A 23,431-nucleotide genomic window follows, 5' to 3' on the forward strand; every position below is an offset into this window, starting at 1 on the left:
TCTGCGGACATTTGGAGAGATTAAACAGTCCGTGTTTTAGTACACTGTGACCTGGTCCATGGCTAGTATTTGTTTGGTTGTTAATTTGAATGTAAAATTGTGCTTTCTTTACCAATTAGATAGATTCTGAAGTAATTTGGTTTCACTGGGGTCTCAGAGTAAGGGGAATGTTATGTAGTCCAGCCACAAGGGACTGGACAACATAATGGGAAGAGGGGGGGCTGGCATAAAAACTATTAATCCCAGAATGCACTGCTTTCAGTTGCTGGTGGAAGATGGGTTTCAGTGCTTGAATTTGTGACTTAGCATGTCTGAATATTTACTTCAGACGTGCAGGTAGCTGAGAATGAAACTATTTGGCTGTTATGTCCTGATGACATAATAGATTACGATTACGGTGGACCCCATTTAGTTATCAATTTGAGCTGAATTTTATTTGTGACTATCAGAGTAAAGAGGGTTAAAATACACTCTTCTCACAGTCTCTAAAAAATTGCCAAACAGCTCTCTGATACTGAGATTATATTTTTACCAGCTTTATCTACTCAGTTATGGTCTACTTTGTGTCATTCTATCAAAAAATGTTCCAAAAATACATTAAACTCTGTGATTTTATCGCGACCCAATATTAAAAAGTTTAATACATAGTGTTATTTTTGCTTTAGACAGACAGACACACAGACAGTGACCGTTGCCTCAGTGCCTTTCATGCTGGATGTTCGTCTTGGTGGTGTATTGTCACGATGTGTGTGCACACACACACAGAGACAGTAGGAGGCTGCTGCACTCTGTTGCTGCTGTGCTTCCCTTCCCATTCACAAATCAATGTTTAACCTGCTGGCTAAAAGGCCTTACTGGGGGAGGCACAGAGACTGCGGTGGGCTGTGAAGCAGTCCTGTTGAGAGATGAAGGAGGGAGAGAAAAGTCAGAGCAAACAGGGGAATCCTTAAAATAAACCTCCTTTGGTGAAGGCATCTCCTCCCTGCTGCTACTGAGGATGAAGGGGAGAGTTAGGCGACACGGTGCCAGGCGGTGTCATTGAAATTTATAGTGGGACGGCTGTTTAGGCAAGCCAGCACACAGAGTCAAATCTACAAAGAAGTAAATTAGGAGGAGAGTCCCTGAAAAGGGTCAGTGGACAGACACAAACTCATGATCTATAAATCTACCTGCTGTGATGTTGTTAAAGGATCATTATGAAGGAGAAACTAATTTCACCTCGCAACATAGATGGATTACTGAGCAAGGCATGCTCAGGGCCATGGGAATTAACCAGACATCCTTTTTTATGAAGTATAATAACATCAACAACTACATGACGTGACATAAAAATTGACCAGGAGAATAGACAAAATTACCAAAATATAGAAATTAAATATGAAATCTTCCACTGAATAACAACACATGCTACTAATTAACAAAAATATGGCATTAAGGAACTCTGAATGAAAACAAAATGACCACAAATATGAATATTATAAATGTGTTGGTGTTTGGAGTTGTTAGTATTTTTATTCAGCTCCAGTTCAGTTTGCCTGTCAGTATCACGATCTCTTCCTGAGAAGTTGCATTAGTTTCATGCCAGATGTAATGAGATTTACACTTTTCAAAAAGTTATGACATGTTTCATTCTGCTTGGTGTTGTCAAACAGGTTCTATTACGTTTCTTGATTCAACCGACCAGCCAGTATCCAAGAATGAAATTGAACCAAAAATGTTCAACCAATTCAGGATTTAACAAGGAGCAGGATTCCTAATCAAATAGGCTGATTTGAATAGCCCTTTCTCATCATGTCTGTCTTTTGTTAAATTTGTTCAATATTGGACAACTTTCACAGACCTCAGATAAATTTTCATTGTAGTGACACAAAAATCGACTGAGAAACATCAACATATCAGTACTGTCTAAAAATATGAAATTGTACCATTTTACTCTGTTAGAGTTCTGTTTTCCAACCCTAGATCTTCTCATTGTGACACCCATTAAGTTTAAAACAACTTCCAATGCTTTTTGACACTTCTCTCCATGAAACGTGATCCAAAAAAAGTGCTTTATCCCCAACCATAATCTGTTTTTCATTATCATAATTGTTTTTTTATGCCAACAGCTTGAATGCATCATGTCCAGTGTCAATTATGTTAGTTGTCATGTTGAAATTTGCTGGATGCTTGCATTATTTAGTGCAGCAAACATTTAGAACAGATGGGTTAGAGGGATCAGAATACAACAGGCAGTGTTTGGCGTTGTAGGTCTTCAGAAATCTGACTTGCACGTCTCCAACACTCTGATCAAGAGTTGGGAAAATGCCTTTCATCATGAGGTTTGATAGAGCTAAAAAAAACATTTTGTTCTGACAGACAGCCACGTACAATAATAAAAGAAAATGCCAAATCGAATTTCTAAAGACCAATCCAATTGTTTAAAATTCAGTTTGCAGAGTTTCTATTCATTAAGTTTTTTTTTTAAGCTGATAGACCAAAAGTGGCTTACTTGGAGCTCAGAGTTTTTCCATCATTAAGATGCATTTACCTCATTGCTTCTGTGTCCACAATGTCATATGTGCTTTTCTCATTAATATTGGTGTAAGAGCTTTTTTTTTGCAAAATAATTAGCAATAGGGCTCTGAATGCAGCAAATCCCACGAGTTCAGCTACAGAAAGAGACAGGATATTGCTTAGCTACATTCAAAAACATGCATAAAAATGTATTTGAACTTTATGAGTGTTGTTTTTAGCAAATACGTAAAAAGCTGACAAAATATAATACATAAAAGGATAGCATTGTGTTGCACTCATGAAAATCAAAATTATTTCAAAAATAAAAAATACATTTCCTGTTTTAAGACCAAAAATAAAACTGAAATGGACAACTCCTCATGGTTTCTCTCCGCTCAGGTGAACACACTCCTTTCACCCTTTTGCTGCTTTTCTACCACCATTATAAGCACACCCCTACATGCCTAACACACACACATACATGCACCTGCTGCTGCACCCCACCCCCGAGCACACCGCTGCCCAAACATCCCCTGAATTCTTTGACAGCGGCTGCGCTGTTTCTTGGCAACGAGGAGATGAGCAGCGTCATACAGGGGGGTATCAGAGAAGGGGAGAGGAGAAGACCTCAGTTATCTCACAATTACCATGCACAGATCAGGCCACAAAGGTGGTCAAAATAGTCAACATTTTGCCTTTCTAAATTTAGTTTTGCAAGGCCAACATGAATGATGTTTGTTTTTGTCCTGATTAATCTTGAAGGTAAATTTACTCTCTTTTAAATTCATCAAAGCATAAAAAATATATTATTCTCTTGAACGTCAAATAATTATTTCAAAGCCTTAGTTTCAATGTGCTGGCAAGATTGTGTTGTGTATAGACCAGACTTAATGTACTTGGGTCATTTTGTACTGAAGCGATTCTTTTAAAGTGCTTGAGTCAAAACAACAATATTGGCCACCTGGGAATTTAAGAAGAAGAGGAGGAAAAAGAAACACCCAACCCACTGACATGGCAAGTCAATTTATCTATACTGCTGCCAGCAGCACAGAACTTCCCCTTCAAACTGTCAATTAAAAACACAAACATGACATCTGTGAAGGAATGCAGGACTGATTTAAAGATGACTTGTGGTTCTTTTATTGCAAGCACACCTGTTACTCAAATTTTCAGAGAAAAATGTGTAGACCTGTTGACATAATTAGACATAAAATGATCTCTCACATCCCTCGTAGGATCCCAGATTTCTCATCCAAAAGATGGGCAATTTTTATTTTTTCATGTGTTTTCCACCTTTAATGTGACAAATATACAATAATAGTGGAAAACTATTTTATTATAGGAAAAATAAAAATTAAAGGAAAGAAATTTACAATGATTTGGTTGCATAAGATAATATGATCTCATTTTTGTGAAGAACCTTTTTTAATTTATTAATTCGTTTGGCAAGAATCTAACTGCAGGCCTCTTCCTGACTCAGCGGGATTTGTTCATGCAGGCTTGGAAAACGTCTTGAAATCTCATAGATTGCAAAATCATCTCTTGTCCAAAACCCTCTTCACTTGGAACCAAAAATGTAACTTGATGTTTATTTGGATGTGTTTTTGGACCAACATTGATGCAAGCTGATGGCGGTGAACTGAAGCCATTGTAGCCACAGCTGGCATGCACCAGCGCAGGGGCCACTGAGCCCTTTGGCCACCACCAGCAGGAAAGGCTGGTGAACGAATGAGGGAGACAAAGTGGGAGTTTGAATCCACTTTTCACAGGGCAAACTCTTACTAACATTGCTACCATCACACCATTCACACAAATGCATGCATAAATGTTCAACATGCGGTTCCATCATGTTGTGAGGGCTTTGTTGGTGCCAGTTCAGTGCCCAAAATGACATCCAAGCTCAATATGAAGACATGCTGACTGAAATTATGTTCCTTTAAAAATATATTATTTAGCATTAAAGTATTCTCCCTTAACATGCAAGTTAGCCATAGCATCTTTCCTTTAGCACCCACCTGTGAGGATTTTCTTTGCTGATTAAAAACAACAACAACTTCCCCCTTCTTCTCAGTGACCATTAGCCAAAACACCAAAACCAAATGTTGATTTAATGGAGTAAGATTTGTCTGTTCTAATGCCGCATCTGCATTATTGCATATTGCCTTGTGAAAAATGTTTAGAAAATAAATATTACAACTAGTTTGACATAATGCTGAAAAAAATGTATTTGTTAAAAAATAATAATAATAGTAAAGCTCAGATGGAATTATCTATAAATTGTAAAAACGTGACCATCTTCGGTTACACACCCCCAATGACAGGGAAGGCTGGGAGCAGCAGGCTGTTGTAGCTGCTGAGTAAGAGGGTGTGAGCTTCCATTCAGACCGTGATTGGCAGGTATTGACCTGGCCAGCCAAAAGACGTCTCTTTGGGAGCGCTATTGATTATTGCCACTGCAATAAAGGTCCTGAAAGCCTGTGAGAATGTCACAACTCGTCTCTGGACATGAGACACAGGCCCAACACAGCATTGCAATGACAGAAGCACTCTTACTACATGACATCCTAACCTACTCATTCTTTCATGCAGGCAAACAGGTTCTTAATTAGAAAAATTAAGATGGAATTGGTGGTGTATTAGCTAACAATAATCCCATCTATTCTACTTGAATCAAGGCAGACATTTTAAAGATATCTAAAAAGATTTAAACCCACAATACAGTGGAAGCTCAGCAGTGACCTTCCTTTCATGCGCATGGTAGAGTGTGATGGGGTTAGGAGTGTGCAACATATCAGAATCCAAGGGTAGGGTAAGTTGGTTACCCTACCATGGGGGAGTTGGTTGGGGCCACCAGCACCAGTATGACTTTGTCATTGAGAAAAAGAAGCAGAACCAATGGTACTGGACTTATGCCAATGTCTGTGGCAGTAGCTAGTGTGCTGTGATCATGTGTGTAAATCAAGGAGAGCATAAAATGGGCTTCATCCAGTATAAAAGACACCTAAGCAGAAAAACAATTTTGAATGGATTCTTTATTTACTCCATGAACAATACTAAAGATAGCAAGGTTTTCTTCATCTATCCATTCTTTGTCTTCTGCTCGGACCTGGCAGGGAAACCCTGACATCCCGTGCCCTGTCGACTCTGAGAGGTCTCAAGACATTCCCAGGTCAGGAGGAATATACTTAAAATCTCTCCAATGATTTTTGGATCAGCCTCAGAATCCCCCCTCTGAGTGTGACATTCCTTCAAAGACAGACTTCCAAGAGGTATTCAAACCTACACTACCTCCGCTACATCATTCACTGTGGAGAAGCAGTGACTCCATTCCAAGCTTCCTCTGGATGACAGAGATCTGTGCTTTATCTCTAAGCCTGAGTTTAGCCATTCTAAGAAGGAAGCTCATCTGAGCTGCAGAAAAGATTTGTTTCCAGACAGTTCTTGGCCAATTCCTTACTGTGTGTGTGTTATGTGTTCTATGGTGGTTGGGTTTCAGCATTCCTTTCCTTGGCGATGTCTTTGAGCACTAAGCACCTTGTACTTTGAATGATTGCAGGGAGGATGCAGTTCTATGCCGAAACTACAGAATAATGAGTTCCTAATAGCTTTATGTTTGATTTTCCTCTAATCTTTTTGTACAAAATTGTAGAAATGCAAAGTAGTCAAAAGAAAATGCAGCTTGAAAAACCTAAGCGCCGTTCTTTTTGACAAGGTTTAGGCTAGCCTTTGCAAACCAGACAATCCAAGAATGCCATTTATTTTCCTTGGCACAGTTTAGCTGTACGCACTAGACAGAAATAAAGGCTTTGACTAAACAAAACACTGTGATATAGATTCTTGATTGTCTCAGACCTCAACTTCTTGCATTAAATAAATTCAGATGATGGACATGTTTAAATATATTTTAAAAATTCATTTGAAAATGTATTAAAAATAATAATATTGTCAAAATACTCACTTACTGCAAGTACAATCTCTTCAGCCCGTTATTGGTCTTCCCTGAATTTTTCACCAAGAAAACCCTAAATAGAGAAACCGAGGAGGTCAACTCATTTAATGCCCGAACCACTTTTAGTGGCTCCTTTCAGTGTGATAGAGTGGTGGCTTTATTTTAAAATTTCCCTTGGTTGATGGATCAGTACACGATGTGAGTTTTACGTTTACACTCAGCTCTTTCTTCACTGTGCCCAGCCGCAGAACCAGCACCATTTGTTCTGCAAACGAGTCCCCAGTCTGTCTGTCTCCTGTTCCATCCTATCACCAGACAAGCAAAAGACACATACTTTGTTCTCCATTTGTCCACTTTGTTCCTCTTACCAGAATAAATTGCCGGCGTGTAATCAAAAAGACTCAATTGAAGAGAAATACCAAATACAGTCCAGATAAACTCTGACAAAATGCAAGAAGGCCAACTTTCTTTTGATCAAACACATTTTAAAAGATTACAAGACATACTTTGGTGCTTGGAAACAAAAGAAATGAAAGCTTTGTGTTTAAGGATGCAGGACTATTAAAGGTTAACTTAACAATATGTTTTTAAGTTGTTAAAAAAACAGATTTAAGTGAAACTCCTCTATATAGTGGAGTTTGTGCCCTTTCCCCCCTCACTGATTCTCTTTTGCAATCTGCTCAAGACAATGAAGATTTTCTTTTTGTCCTTCCCTGCCTATCCTTGCCCCTCTGTCCCTCGTTCACACACTCTCTCACACAAATGCCGCCTCCACCCTTGACCTCACAGTGAAAAGTTAGCGCACCCAAGGTTGAACTCTCCCAGATCAGCTGCAGCCACAAACGCTGGGAAAATTGCACTGGACGCACACACTTGGGGTCCGTGTCAGTGCGTGCGGGGGTGTGTGTGAGTGTGGCAACACTTGGGGTGTCAATAGGGGAGATTTGACCCTCTACCCTTGTGACCTGTCCAAACAAACGAGCGCCTTTAACCCAAGTCCACCATTGTCACCACCGACTGCCTTCGTTTATTCACAGAACACTGGAAAAAACCCCTCAAAATTCATTATGGATCACTTTGCTTATTATTGTTCAACAACCCTTTTTTTCTCCTGGGGTCTTTATTCTCCACTCTTTCCATCATTTATGTTCCCAACACTTTCCTTTCTAAAAGCTTCCCCTCTGTCCACTTAGACTTATGATCCTAAATATTCACTTTTGATCAGACTGAGCACAAGTACTATAACACTTTACCACACCTTGAGTGTTCCTCTTATCGCTGAATAAAGCTGTGCTAAAGTTTTAGTCAGTGTCTTATAAGACAGCAACTAAATGAGTTTCATTCAAGCTATTTAGGAAATGGAAAATTAAAACAGATAGAAAAAACTAAACACAGTTTGTAGTCTTCTACAAAATGCACTGGTTAAATACTCTGGACTACTTGACATAAATTGCAATTTCCTGGTGTTTATTACCTTTAGTATGAATCATTTTCAACATCTGGCCACAATTCCTCAGTAGGAATGTCTATCTCCTCTTACAGTTCCTGAAAGTAGACAGTGGGAGACTTCCCTCCTGTAGAACCTGCTCCCAGTTTCAAACCTTGCCCACCTTGAAGAACAGACTTAAAACGTTCTTTTCTGATAAAGATAAGTTATTGTGGCTTATGTTATCATGACCTGTGTCTGTTGTTGTTGGACTGTTGCAAGATTGTTCCTACTACTCTCAAGGTATGCATTATGACCAGTTACTGCTGTCAGTAACTCTGTCTATTTACATTTTCCAGAAAGTAGTCCTGTCTTGGAGAGTTTTTTCCATCTTTTATTACACTTTTATTCTAATACGGATTGAACTGGCTCTGTCTAACAGCTCTGACTGCAAGCACAATTGGATTTAAACAGAACTGAATTGTTTGACATGGACATGTTTATATTGTAAAAAGTGTTGAGATTATATTTGTTCACCACATCAGAATTTCATAAACCTGTTTCATACTAAATTATTACCTCTCTTATTGACCTGTCATAAATGACACCCTGCCATATTCAACATTTGTCTTTGACTTTCCTGACACACATGTGATTTAATTTGCGACGACCATAAACTCTCCATGTTTTATTAAATAAAACTTCCAACAAACTCTATGTTTTACATCTCTATTGGGAATAAACCTTTATCTAAACAAAAATAACTATAATTTACGCAATGGCTAGGTTGGTCATGTCAAAACCTCAAGTGTCTACAACTTTAACCTCATAATTACACCTTTAACACAAAGGGCCACGCGGCCTTTGTGGCGCACATTCAACTTTTTTGCATAAAATTCCTGTTTTTGCTTTGGATAGAGCAGAACATTTGTTTAAAACATCTTTGTGCATGATCGTTGTTATACATAGTTATGCTATTGTAGGTTTATGGCTGGCTTTAACTGCTTTTGCAGAAATAATTAACCACGCGGATGTAAAGAAGTAGAACAAAAATGATATTAGAAAACAATAACCTGAAGATACAACCCCTCACTATGACCTCTAACGTCACTAGGTGCTTCTTTTGGATCAAAGCCGCCCCCTGCTGGTGATTTTGTTTAATTGTTTCCAAAATTGGTTTCACGTCAATCTGTTTTAATTATTAGGAAGCTTATATATAAAGTACACATGGGTTATTCGGGCTATTTTAGCTAACAACTACACTGCAGTTTGTTGCAAAAAAAAAACAACAACAACAAACAAACAACAACCCCCCCCCCCCCCCCCCCCCCCCCCCCCCCCCCCCCCCCCCCCCCCCCCCCCCCCCCCCCCCCCCCCCCCCCCCCCCACTATATTAACTGATAAGAAGGACAAGATTTTTATTTATTTATAAATTGAAATAGTTAAATTACAGAAAATAGAGAGCATATATCTCTTAATGTCTGTATAAAAACGTTTTTTCGGGAGTAAGAAATGAATCTGGCCCAAACGTGATGCCTTTACTGCATTGCTAGATTTTTCCTTACAGCGGAAGTTGCGAGTCCTCTCCCAGTCTGAGCTTGCATGACTTCACCCAGCAATGGGAAGAAGTAGGTGGTTGATCATTTGGGAAAGCCCTCTTTTTCTTGGACTGCTGACGCGTACAAGAGTCTACGGGCTGCCCAGAAGCGAAGCAGCATTTTCATCTTCACCACATTCCACCATGTTACTTCATGTTTTAGTCTTAGCAGCCTTGACTTCCCGGGCTGAGTGTTACTTTGTTGAAGAAAAGTTCCCGGAGGAGTCCGGGATGCAGCCTCCCACCGTGGTGATCGCGATCATAGCCAGGAATGCGGCGCATTCCCTGCCGTACTACCTCGGAGCTCTGGAGAGACTCAACTACCCCAAAGACCGCATCTCTGTGTGGTGGGTGTCCTGCATGCTTTGCTCTCGACTCCTTAGTCAGGGATCAGCTTCTTATACTCCTTCAAAAGGTCAAAAACATTTAGATGAGTTGAGGAAAGGAGCAGTCCTGTTCCCCCTCTGAGCCTTTCTCCCAGCGCAGGGCTGCAGTCAGCTCCTGCTGTTTGGAGACAGTTTTAAATGCTCTGCTCTGATTTGTTTCGGCAGGCTAAAATAATAATTGGGCATGACTCAGTTGCTGTTTTAAAAATCTATACCCACCATCACTAACTAAACTTGGGCGTGTTTTATTTACAGAAAACTGAATTTTGCCTTCTGTAAAAGTAACAAGTAAAGTGCTTGCAGAAGTTTTGTCACGTTACACCAACAAATGTTAATGGATTTTATTAGGACTTTATGTACAGACCAACACAAAGTAGTGTGTGACTCTGAAATGGAAGAAATAGAAAGCATGTTTTTCAAAATCTCTTACAGGAAGAAAAAGAAAAACATTTAGAAAGTGTTCCATGCATCATTTGTACTCAGCCCACTTTACTCTGACACTCTTAAATAAACAACTCCACCAAGCACTCGACAGCTTCTAGGGAATAATGAGAAGAAAGATCACATGCAAAAGTGCAGTGGAAAACTTAATATTACATATAACACATTTTTATCAATAAAATAAGTGTCAGCATCATGCTGTGCCAAGGCTTTTCTTCAGTAAGAACACGGAAGCTTATCAGATTTGATGGGATTATGCTAAAGTCCGGACAATCCTGGAAGAACACTTTTTAAGAGGCTGCAAAGGACTTGAAACTTTCACTTTCCAGCAGGACAACAACCCTAAACGCACGGTCACCACAACAATTGGACAGTTTAGGATAGAAGCTATACGTCTATGTCTGAATGGCCTAGTCAAAGTTTAGACAGAAATCCAACCAACCAATCCATTCAGACAGTATACATATGTAAAACATTATTTCATTTCTTTTATTCAAAGAAGTAACTTTTCTTTCCAGCTGCTGCTAAAATTATATGAAATATTGATAATTGCAGTTATAATATGCATATATCTAACATTTTTATGCTTATCTTGACTTTTATAGACATGAGTTAAAATATACTGTGTTTAGTTTTAGTTTTCATGTTCATATTTTGCATAATATAGATAGCCTTCAAATAAAACACTGACATGCCAAGGATATTAACCCTGTATTTTGAAATTTCATAAATATTTTGAAGCTAACATTTTTGAAAGCAAGGTAAAAACTGTTCATAAATAAAATAACCAGACAGGAGAATAATTTTTCTGGCAATAAAACAAAGCATTAGAAATTCTAATTTATAGGAAAGTGTCACACAAATGTTATATCGGAGCAGAGACGTTCTCCAAATTAAATCAATTAGGCGAATCATTTATAGTGGTGGGTTTTTGCTCTAAATTAATTTCCCTCATTAAGGGACACTGCTGAAAAAAGATTCTCGATATTAATGGTTTCTTTCACTCCTCCGCCCAGAGGTGGTGGAGTGGAGTAAATTATTTTTATAGCTTATAACAGATGGGACTGCTGATCTGATCTTCATACATTCTTAAAGTCCTGTCCAGATCCTTTCTGATTTCTCCTTGCTCCTCTCAGGGCCGCGACAGATCACAACTCAGACAACACCACAGCCATTCTGAGAGAGTGGCTCACTGTCATGCAGAGATTCTACCATTACGTTGAGTGGAGGCCAATGGACCAGCCGACGTAAGTCCACATTTATCTTTGTGTTAAACTTCCTGCAGGGCTGTGGTCCACGAGAGCTACAGGTCACAGGTTAGTGTGAGTATATAAAAGAACAGGAGAGAACATTTATAACCAGATGTTGTTTACATCTCAAAACTGCCTCTTAAGTTTTCACTCTCACTGAGATTGAATTATATGTCACACTGTAATCTGAAATAAAAAATATATATATTTTCTTTTTGCATGTTTCTGCTCATCTGCTGTTATGCAGATAACTCTATAATAAGGAGCAGCAACTTTTAATGTAGTAGTTTAGCTTCCAAGAAACCAAATGTTCTTCTGTTTTTTGCTTTGTCTTGGCTCCAGGAAAGTTTCACTCAAGCTTGTTAAAGGTCTTTTCAAAAAATGTACTTTGATCTATCTGCTTTTTCTAATCATTTTCAGGCCAGTTCTGGAAACAAATATCCTCTGAATAATATATTAATATCTGCTCAGAATCACTTTAAAGCAATATCTAGAAAGTCTGGTTATTTGGAGGCAAACTGTAGGGAAATGAGTGACGACAAGATTTGTATTCAGTTACTCATTCTGACTAAACCCTATACTGAGATGTTCCGGTCATAAAACTGGCCTGGAGGATGGCTTATGGCTTACTCAGGGATAAAACTTTGTCTTGAATGTTTGTCTTGATTTTTTTCATTCTCAACACATAACATAAGGCAAAGTCCCTCATGTGGTTTTCACCCTCTTGAAATTCCCTTCACATGCCAGTTCAGAAGTTTACATACACTCATCCTGAGTATGGATGTCATGGTCATTTAAACATTTTTTTTTTTAAGATTCATTTGCATTGTTCATTTAACAGGTGGAAATGACCTTGCTACACAGAAATTTTGTTGTTTTTATTGTCTTGGCATCCATTCTTGGATAATGAAAAACAAATGTGCATTCATGAAGAAGCAAAGGGATTTTGTGGAACAGCATGTAAATAATGAAACATCTGTTCTAAATGGCACCTGTGTGTTGAGCTCAGTCGCTTAGGATTCACAGTGTTCAACTGGGTGAGGACTGGGTATGATACTTCTACTGTGGCTCCACAATAACATGTTAATTTTCTAATATTTAAGGAATAATTTGCCATCTGGGAGTGCCCTCATGTGGGGAGATAATTAATAGCCAAATCAATCAGAAATAAGACCATACCATCGCTGTTACTATGTGTTTCTTGCATCATGAAGTGAGTGAAACATGAGCAGAACTATTTTTGGATAATTGCTGCAATATTTGTATCGGAGTTCTTTGTCAGCCTACGTTATTGTTGAGGTGCACCAGCACCACCAGTGCCTGAGATTTCCTAAAATGTTCTTAGGTTCGAAAGTCTCACGTTGACTCCCAAACATACTACTTCTCATTGTGACCAAAAGTCAATTTTGGCTCATGTTATCATCAAACCTTTCTCCAGAAGACACATGGCTTGTGTGGACACCTTTAAGTGAAATTTGTGCTTGGAGGCTTCTTTCATAGTCAGCACCCATGGTTATGGTTATAAACTTTGTTTCACTTTGGATAGTGACACTGGTGTTCCAATTTATAATTACCTTAAGAGTTGGGTTGTTCCTGAACATCCTGACCAATTTTCCTTCATCTGAAGGTGACAATTTGGGTCTGATGGTTAAAACGTCAGACACACTTGGAAGTTCCAACCGGATAAGGATCTTCAAAACACTCCAAAGCGGTTTTGGGATAAAGGTTAAAATTAAACTTTGGAATGAGCCTGAATGAAATGTTTTTGAATGCTTATGGAATATGCTTAAGAGCCTTGCAGTGACCGAAAGCAATCTGATCTTAAACAAATGCTAAAATATGGCTTCAAACAGTGGTCAAATATCCATCCTGAATGATACTAGGAGATTAATAGTTTATTTAAAAAAAACAAAAAAAAAACTTCTGCTCAAACTGAAACTGTCTAAGAGTTATATAGCCAAATATAATTTGTACCCTGTGTAGAGAAAATGATCAATGAAATACAATCTATGCACCTAATTCTTAAAAAAAATTAAGTCATTTGTTTCACAAAAACTATCATATGAGCCTCAATTTCTTTTGTTATTCAAACCCTTCTTGACTCCAAATAAGATTCTTAGCAGAACTGTGAATATGAGGAAAATGTGACCTTCAGTTTTACTAAATTTTTTTCAATTTAGAAATTGTAATAAAAAGTGGGGTGTTAAAGGTCAAAGTTTCATTTTACTTCTTGTAAGATTGGATTTGTATTGGAAATGCATGTAGCTATCAGGATCACTCAGTTTAACTCAGTTATAGACCGGATGGGCTCTCAGAGAGCACATCGTCTTCTGAGACCCACATTTCTTTTAAGAAGGAGGAACCAATTCTGCTATAAAATGTAATGGTTTCCAGCTTGTGGATCACTATGCTAACAGTTCCGTAAAATTCCAAAACAGAAATATGTCCAGGGATGACATCTGTCTCTTTTCTAGGTCTTATGCGGGGGAGTTTGGTCCAAAGCACTGGCCCAACAGCAGATATGAGTATGTGATGAAACTGAAGCAGGCAGCTCTCAACTTTGCCAGAAAACGCTGGGCTGACTACATATTGGTATTTTATTTAACCATATCTGTTTACAATATTGACTTCTCTCCATTTGCTTTGCTGCGTTTATGTTTCTTTGCAGCTGATTCTTAACGCATTTAGAGTTAATTTAATTCACTGTTGTCTTTGTTTTCTGTGTTTCCTATTGGTCAGTATGCTGACACAGACAACATCCTCACCAACCCAGAAACCCTCAACCTGATGATTGCAGAGAACAAGTCGGTCATCGCTCCCATGTTAGACTCCCCGGGAGCGTATTCCAACTTTTGGTGCGGTATCACACCGCAGGTGCGGAAACGCTAAGAAAAAATTAAGACATTTCTCACAGTGGATGCATAATCTGGAAACAGTCATGTTTGATGCTCATTTTCATTGTAGTTATTTGTTTCTTTTAGGGTTATTATCGACGAACAGCGGAATACTTCCCGACACGTTACCGCCACAGACACGGCTGCTACCCCGTGCCGATGGTCCACAGCACCCTGCTGCTGGATCTGAGGAAGGAAGGCATGAAGAAACTGGCTTTCTACCCTCCTCATGAAGACTACTCATGGCCCTATGACGACATCATCGTTTTTGCATTTTCCTGCCGCGCTGCAGGTTTGTCACCTCAATACCGACAAAATGTTTGTCTTGGCTTCTTATAAAGGCATTTATATTCTGGAAGTGGTGAATGCAGAGACTGCTCTAGATGTTTAGAAGTTCAGTTAAAGAATTACAGCTTTTGGCCACCAAGTTTCAAAAGACAAATTTAGTTGGAGAAGTTTCCCATGGGGTAAACTTTCCAGAAGATGCTGCTGTTTATGTTTAAATGTTCCAAAGAAAAGGAAGCGGCAAAACCAACATTTCCATGCTTATGTGGGGATCCGATGTTTCCATGACAAAAGATGAAATGATTGGATGAAGACTGGGCTGTATCAAACAAGCTCCAGTTGCTAAACACTTTCCCCACATATATTGTAAATACTCTTCCACAGAAGATGATCATTTTTGCTTGTGTAGAGGTCCAGATGTACGTGTGCAACAAGGAGCGCTATGGCTACCTAAACGTTCCCGGCAAACCTCATTTCACGCTGGAGGACGATTGTCTCAACTTTGTCCATGTCCATCTGGAGTCACTGAGTAAGAAACCGAGCACCAGACTGTTATCTGACAAGTGCTTTACATCACTGAAACCTTTGTCTTATCAGCCACATTTGCATGATTTCTGCTGTTTTCTTGCATTTCCTCTTCAAACTCAAATCTGGTCTCTGTTTGGAAGTTGATGGGCCCGCCATGTATCCTTCTCGATACGTTCACATGTTCCCAAAGCAGAGAGACCTGGTAGGGTTTGATGAGGTGAGACTTTTATGGTTTGAGTTTTTTTTCTGTTCAGAGAAAAACATTTGTAAACCTAATTTATTTGTGGCTTTTACTGCCAAAAGAAAATAATGACACAATGATAAGAGCATGAAGGAAAGTGAATTCTAACCTAATTTAATCCTGCAGTTCCTGAGAAGATGTCTTTAGATTCACAAAGTTTGAAAGCTTTTAGTTATTCTGCAGCGTGTGTGTAAGCTTTGGTCTGTCTGCAGATCTATCTGATTAACCTGCGACGCCGGCCTGACCGCAGAGACAGGATGCTGTACTCCCTAAACGAGCTGGAGGTTGACGTCAAAGTGGTAGATGCTATAGATGGAAAGTAAGCACACACTAAAAGTCTCCAGACAGATATTCATCAATACAGTTGCTTAAGTGTCTTTATCATCAAATAAAAAAATATCCTAAATGCAAAAAGTAAGAATTAGAGAATGTCAGTATTTGAATGATTGGTAGTAAAACCATCCAGTTGCGGACTTTGGTGCTGCATGTGACAAACTTTGATAAATATGGTCTTTTTTTGTTTGTTTTAAAGCCAATATATATTTGTTTCTCACTGTGTGTTCCTCCAGTGCACTGAACAGCAGCGACATTAAGTTCCTGGGTGTCGACTTGCTGCCGGGTTACTATGACCCGTTCTCTGGACGCACACTGACCAAAGGAGAGGTGGGCTGCTTCCTCAGCCACTATTACATCTGGAAGGAGGTGAGAGAACTAGGCTACACAAAGATCTGGTGTAGTCACTCCCAACCTGGAGGGGCGCTAGAGAGTTTACAGGGGCACCCACGAGTTAGGGCTTATGGGGCCCACGAATATTTGAAACTTGAGACCCCTTTCAAAACACCTAAAACTGCCTATTTTAATAGTTCACACAGCAAATATACCTTAATATGCATTAATACACACAGTGAAAACTGTGTGTTTTCACTGCCCACACAGTGAAAACTGTGTGGGCAGTCTTCCTTTGTGCTCGGGGTTCTGTCAATCCTCTCCAAGGAAGATGAATGGTGCTGCATGATTGGCTGCTTTGCAAGTGCCAGTCAATAGTATGTCAGGTAGCATTGCACTGATGTATTCCAGCTTCCAAAGCTGTATTTTTTTTTTTTTTCGATTTTTGGTGTGTGAACTACATTTTTAGCCTTTCATCAAAAAAAAGTGGAAAAAGAAAGCAAAAATGCAAAAACAGAGTTTGATTAAATTAATGTTTCACCTAGACATTTGAGCTTTAAGTAGTGGCTTGTTATTTTGAGATGCAAATCATATTACCTTTCCTTTTGATGTTACATCAGATCTCTACCTATCTATGGTCCAGTATCCGTGGATATTTCTGTGGAATGACTCCAAATTATTTGTGGAAAATTCATCTATTTATAGATATTTTCATAATAATATATATAGCATATATATATTTTTTTCTCTAGGTTGTGGACATGCAAATGGACAAAGCCCTGATCTTTGAGGATGACGTTCGCTTCGAGGCAAACTTCAAGCGACGAGTGCTCAGGTTAATGGAAGAGGTGGAGCAGGTGGAGCTGGACTGGGACTTAATGTGAGAAGTTTTTTTTTCTCCCTTGGTTTTGGTAAGGGATGGGAGGAGTCAAGGTAACAACAAATTCAGCTGTCTGAATGTGGTAAAGAGTGGGAAAAGGGGATAAAAAATACTTCGTAGATAGCTATCTGACTATTCAAAGTAAGCTGAATGTTCTCAGTGTAAATTCCTTATTGTGCGTCTTACTGGTGCTGGATTTCTTTGTCTCATGCAACCCAAAATCAGCTTGTTTCAATTTAAATCATACTGAGTGTGTCGGACCAAACGTCAGACATGGAATCAAAGCACTTTGAAAGCATCTGTTAGCGGGAGGAGGAACCATTACTAACTCTTTTGTGCATATTGTGTTGGTTAGACATGTGTAAAACATATGCAAGGAAGAAAATGAAGAGGAACAGAAGAAACTAAATCAAATGCGTTTTAGAAAACACTTTTTGACATTTTTCTTGGTCTTTCTAAGTTCGCTCCCTTTCTTTTTCCACAGATATCTTGGCAGGAAGCAAGTGAATCCTGGAAAGGAGGCGGCGGTGGAGAACGTTCGGAACCTGGTGGTGGCCGACTATTCGTACTGGACTCTGTCCTACGCCATCTCTCAGCAGGGAGCCCAGAAACTGCTCAATGCTGAGCCGCTCTCTAAGATGCTCCCTGTCGATGAATTCCTCCCCATCATGTATGACAAACATCCCAAGTAAGTATTTAGCATTGTTTTAATTCTAGATGTTCTCTTAGGAGAAACTATTTTTAATGCAGCAGTTCTAAAGAAACGTGAAAAATAAAAAAAATAATAAAAATAAATATCATTTCAACATGTTTGATTGGGATTTTATGTAACAGACCAACACAAAGTAGCACATAATTGGTATGTGAAGGGAAAATTCTGCATGGATGTTTTACAAATAAAAAGTGTGGTGTTGATTTGTGTGATTTGTTTATAACTTAACACCTATCTTCATAACTTTATCAGTGACCTATCTGTGGTGTTCCTGGGACTTCCTGATGCTGTTTATTCACTAATGTTCTCCAACACACCTGAGACCTTTGCATAGCATCAATATATGAACTAAGTTTAAATTACACACTGAAAACCTATTAACTAATTTTCCAAAGACAGTTGCACTAGATTTGATTTAGCGGTATAAGAGGGCTGAATTCAAATACATACCACACTTTTTAAAGTTTTATTTACAGAAAAAATGACTCCTAGTATGATCTTCCCCTAATTTCATAATAATGTTCTACAATTTGTTGGTTTATCACATGAAATCCAGATAAAATAACTTGATGTTTGTGCTTGGAATGTGGTAAAATGTAAAGAAAAAAAATTTAACTGTGCACACATTCATTGCCTTCAATACATTCCAGTGTTGTATACTGGAATGTAATGTAAGAGATTTTTAAGACTCTACCCAAGTCTTAAAAATCTAAAAACGGGCCTCATAATTGCTCAACACATTCTTTAATTTACATGCCTGAGTTTCATATTTAGCTTTGTTTGGTGTGGGCCTTCCAGATTAAAGAGTCAGAGTAAAAACTGTGGCTATCCTTCAGTGTGCTCTAGTTTAAAAATAATTGCAGTAATGTTTAACTTTAGACTTAAAGGAGATTTTTCTTTTTACGTTGTGCATGTTTGTTGGCTGCACCCCAATCTCAATCTTATTTTTACATTAGCATGTTAGCTTCTCTTATTACAAAACTCAGATCTCCTGATAAACCCACACGTTCACTGAAAAAAAAACACCCTTTATCATCAGACTGCAGAAATAACATGTTTCATGCTGCAGAATATGTAAACCAGATGGGAGGTGGGAAGCATGCATGCACTCCATACTGTGTGGAAAGCTGGCAACCAGCCAGCCCACTTTCTCTGTTCTCTGTCTCTAACCTCTGAGAGGCTCATTTGATATGCTTGACTGCCCTGCTAAGATTACACAGCGTCTGCATCCCACGTTTGGTCCTTCTGTCTGACCTTTAGTGTAACTAAACGACATTTAAAATCAGAGTGAATCACAGCATCTCTTTTTTTTTCTCTTTCTCTTTTTTTTGATTAATATGAGAGTAAATATTTGTGGTAATAAAACAAACGACTGAAATCACACAAAAAAACTGTTTAAATATCTATACTTCATTTTCTATTTACAGTGAGGACTACAAGTCCCATTTCCCCAACAGAAACCTGCAAGCCTTCAGCACACGCCCCCTTCTGGTACAGCCATGTCAATACGCCGGCGATCCTGAGTGGGTGAGTGACACAGAGACCTCCACGCTGTGGGATGATGACTCAGTAAGGACTGATTGGAGAGGCTCCCATAAAACACTGAAGGGGGCTGCGCCACCGCCTGAGATGCTGTCTGCCTCCTACAGGGACGAACTTTAGTGCCGGGACGCTGGGAGGTCAGAAAGATGGACGCTGAGGGGACAACATGATGTCAGACTTAATATCAGTCGGTTTGATGAGGCAGACATGCTCATTGTCCTAAGAGCTGGACCTTTTCCATTTTTATTGTTGTAGAGGGTGTGTGGTACTCCATGGATGATCTTTGGGGTTATTTATTGACTCACTCTGTAGCAGCATGCTTTAAATGTTATGCAGAAACTTGCACAACAAATTTCCTCAATCAGTTCAGAGTTTTTAAAGTTTTTATTGTTACTTCTTCTTTGATGGGTGTGAAAGAAATTGTGTGTTTCATGTGTGCCTGTGGTGACTGTATATCCAGAAAACGGATCTCACAGCGTTTGTCCCTAAGTCTGTCAAAAAGTCGGAGGATTCCATTTCCTTTTTAGTGTAAACAATTTGTATTGTAATTTTTTAGGTATTTTTTTTATTCCAGTGGAACTGTTGACAGACAGAACTGCACCTACTACTAAGCTCTACATGGTAACAGTTTCCACAGTGAAAGCTTCGACATGTGATGGTTCAGAACTCTTATGAGTGATTCGAGATTGGATTCATCAAATATTGTGTTTTTACTCACACATACTGAATGCTACAGAGAATTTTTAGGAAGCGTTTCTTAAAAAGGTAAAGTTTTGTTATTTACAGAGTCAAATTGGTAATTTAAACTTAACAAATCGTGGGTTACTATAATTTTTAATATTTACAAAAAAAAGAAAAAATATTTTATTCTTAAAAATTGTTCAATTTTATTGTGATCTGGACTTATAGTGGTTATTATTTTAAATTAAATAAAACATCAGAATTATTTAAGGCAGCCAAGATTTTCTAAATATTTATGTTTTTTAAATTGATAACAAACATCGATACATGTTTCTTAACACTTCTGCTGAGGTTAGAAGTGTTTATTTTTTATGTTAAACGGACTTGATATGGGTTTAGGAACTACATAAAACATTTACAGTAGCATTTATGAGCCATTTGAATTACATAAATGAGTTTTGACTAAACTTGTACATTTATTTTCTACACCTAAACATGTGTAGGGACCTATTTTCTGTTTCAATTGTTTCTGATAATCAATAATTAGCAGAAATTATTATTAGTTTAATTTATTGAGTCTTTAATGATGTGTCTTACTGATGAATCAAGACTTATTCTTCTGGCTGTGTTTTTTCTCTCCCTTATTCATGTTTTAATGTGGGGTGTATGTAACATTTATCATTTTAAAGTGACAAACAGGTCAAATAAAAATTATAATAAAAGAAGACTTCAACAATAATGTAGTTGATGAAGTTTTCATTCAGCTTCCCATGCTGTACAGGCCAGGATTTACCACAAGAGGGCATCATTTCTCAAGTATCACATAGTCGTAGCAGTGGATGGAGTTCATGAGAAAGTACCGGGTTTGTAACTTTGTAACTTGGTTTGTGTTCTTGAATTATTGCAACTGCAGTCTTTCTGTGGCTATTGTTTTAAGGAAAATGCATGAATTTTAAAAGGGTATTCTGTCAATCAGGTCATAAAGTTTAAAATAATGTATTTTATAGTGATGATTTTATGAGGTAAAAATAGTTCTATACAATATACATAATTATTTCCTCAACTTCGCTGCTCCAGCTGATTACCAAACTACTAGAAATGTCTTCGGTTTCTAGAACTACTTATGTGTTCATGCGCTGTGGTAAAACAAGTGATAATAGGTATGTCTCACTTTAAATCATTTCAAGGGGTCCACTAAAATAAAATTCATAACAGACAACAGCAACAATTCAAGTAATCCACACATACAAAGAAAACAAAGCGAATTAGTCTTGGACACACGTACAGAAGTGTATTAAATACCTTGTGGAAAAGCCTTTTTTAATAGTGAAAGCTTCAGAATGTCTCCTGTGTGGAGAAACCAGTCACATGCATTGCTCAGCTGGAATTTTGACCCGTTCTTCTTCACAAGCCATTTTCAAATGCCAGAGATTGTGAGAGTCCTTTATATGCAGATATTTGGTTGTTGCCATGGATGTTTTAGTAGGTGGAAGTCAGGTGACTGACTTGGCCATTTCTAGCAGTTCTAATTGATTTCTTATTAAGTGTAATCATGTTAACATGAAAATCAACTAATCTATTTTACTTAAAAAGAAAAAAAACCTTTATTTTTTTACCTTTAAAATCAGGGTGATACTCCTAAAGAGTTAATAGAGTCTTAGTAAACACATAATCAGATCAGATTTCTACACATGTTAAGCTCTCTGGTTCTTGTGACTTGATTTATCTCAAATCAGAATGAAAGAAGCCAAACTGAAGAGTGGTTCACAGTGTACAAACTTTACTCCTGGACTTGTTTACATGGCCATAGTACACAAGCTTATCGATCAGTAACTTGTGTTTAAAAAGGAAAATATTATTCATGAGGAACCCAAAGGTTGCTGAAGCTTCCTTCCTTTCTTAGATTTGGATTTAAAGCAGAGCTCACACACCTATAGAGAAAATAAAGTTACAGGCAGCAGTAGCTCCTACACTCAGCTTCTGTCCTGTTCAAAGCTGTACAAACTAGACAGAACCTCCTGTCATAGGAGGGAATCTAAACTCAGCAACCTATTGGCTGCTGGTTAGGAGGTGTGGGCTCAGGAGGCCAAAACAGGCAGACCGCAGCAACAGGGAATAAGGTTTCATAATGTGGACGTACTAAAGTAACCGGCATTTCTTGTCTTCCTAAATTATTTTCAGTGTTCATACGCATGTAGAAACATGTAGAATTTGTTTTAAGTGCTTGATAGAAAAACGTATCAGTCAAGTTATTTCAGCCCCAGCATATACATATATATACACAGCTTCATCTGTTTTACCTGTAATGGAAACATAGTTTTACTAATTAACCTCGAGTTCTTCTTAATTTGAATCAAGGAGTTTAGATTTACTGTACGTGATTAAGACTGAAGGAAAATCCATATTTGTAATCAATTAACAGTGAATGTTTGTACTTTAATGTCAGAAATGGACAGAAAATGAGTGAAGTAATACAGAGATGTGTATCTACAGAGGTTTTCCATTTCAGAACAGGGATTGTAGAGTGAATGTATACTGGAGACTAAGATCATAACTTTGTATCTTTGTGTGTAATGGGGTTTACTGTACTCTACTTCTGCTTCATTAGGCCTTTGCACCTGAAGGGATTTGATAAACAGCTGCTCTCCCCGCATCTAACTAAAACACTTATATAGAAATTAGACAGGATGGAAAGGCAGAGGACATTTTTGTGTTTTAAATATTTGTACAGTCTGTATGGCCTTTACCCAAAATATAGCACATACTGTGCCAAAGTTTAAGAGGACACCTAGGTTTTCAGAGGTGTGCCATTCTCTAATTTGATTATCTGATCTGTAAGATGTTCACATCTTTGAATGTTTTATAAAATAAACCTGCTAAAAACTTCACCACAAACCTATTCCTGAGCTGTCTGCTGCGTTCCTTGGTCTTTTTGTTTGTTCTCAGATGTTATCTGACATACCTCTGAGGCCTCAAAGAACGACTGCATTTATAACTAGATTAAATTACAGATGTGTGTACCCTTAAGAATAACCAGACTTCTAAGGGCAAATGGTCGCAGCAGATTTTCTGGGGTATCAGAGTAAAAGGGGCTTAATACCAAAACCAAACCTTTTCATTCCGTTTTAAATTAATGCACTATTATGTTAGTGTGTCACATAAAACGTGGAAACCTAACAGCTGGAAATTGATGTCCATTAACGCAATAACAAAACCATTAGTAGGGTTTTAAAACGTGGCAAGGCTTTAAAAATTCCCCTGCTAGCTCCTGAGATCTTTATTAATGATTGCTTTTTTACATTTCCACATATTATATTTTCATGTTTCTATAGGTAACAAAATGAGTAATTCCAAGATGACAAATAACCACAAAATTGCATAAATTTCAATCGATGAAATTAATCAATAATGTTAAAGTCTATGCTGGTTTGCTTCTGTTAAAGATTGCAGTTCGCAT

General features: G+C 38.2%; 1 protein-coding gene across 1 annotated transcript; it reads left to right on the forward strand.

Moving 5' to 3' along the window:
* Positions 1 to 9,365: 9,365 nt before the first annotated feature.
* LOC102219218 (probable inactive glycosyltransferase 25 family member 3) lies at positions 9,366 to 20,674 on the forward strand. Its single transcript, XM_005799701.2, has 12 exons — positions 9,366 to 9,815; positions 11,432 to 11,542; positions 14,020 to 14,137; positions 14,285 to 14,419; positions 14,527 to 14,731; positions 15,134 to 15,253; positions 15,393 to 15,469; positions 15,706 to 15,812; positions 16,063 to 16,195; positions 16,912 to 17,039; positions 17,524 to 17,727; positions 19,179 to 20,674. Exons 1-12 carry the CDS (start codon positions 9,490 to 9,492, stop codon positions 19,411 to 19,413), a joined length of 1,899 nt encoding a protein of 632 aa, XP_005799758.2. The 5' UTR covers positions 9,366 to 9,489; the 3' UTR covers positions 19,414 to 20,674.
* The last annotated feature ends 2,757 nt before the right edge of the window (positions 20,675 to 23,431 follow it).

This window comes from Xiphophorus maculatus, chromosome 8 (assembly GCF_002775205.1).
Source record: "Xiphophorus maculatus strain JP 163 A chromosome 8, X_maculatus-5.0-male, whole genome shotgun sequence".
In the NCBI taxonomy this organism is placed as follows: domain Eukaryota; kingdom Metazoa; phylum Chordata; class Actinopteri; order Cyprinodontiformes; family Poeciliidae; genus Xiphophorus; species Xiphophorus maculatus.

Coding starts and splice junctions, on each gene's coding strand:
- LOC102219218 (XM_005799701.2), top strand. CDS start 9,490: ATGGGAAGAAGTAGGTGGTTGATCATTTGGGAAAGCCCTCTTTTTCTT. Junction 9,816..11,431: donor AAAGACCGCATCTCTGTGTG/GTGGGTGTCCTG, acceptor TGCTCCTCTCAG/GGCCGCGACAGATCACAACT. Junction 11,543..14,019: donor AGGCCAATGGACCAGCCGAC/GTAAGTCCACAT, acceptor TCTCTTTTCTAG/GTCTTATGCGGGGGAGTTTG.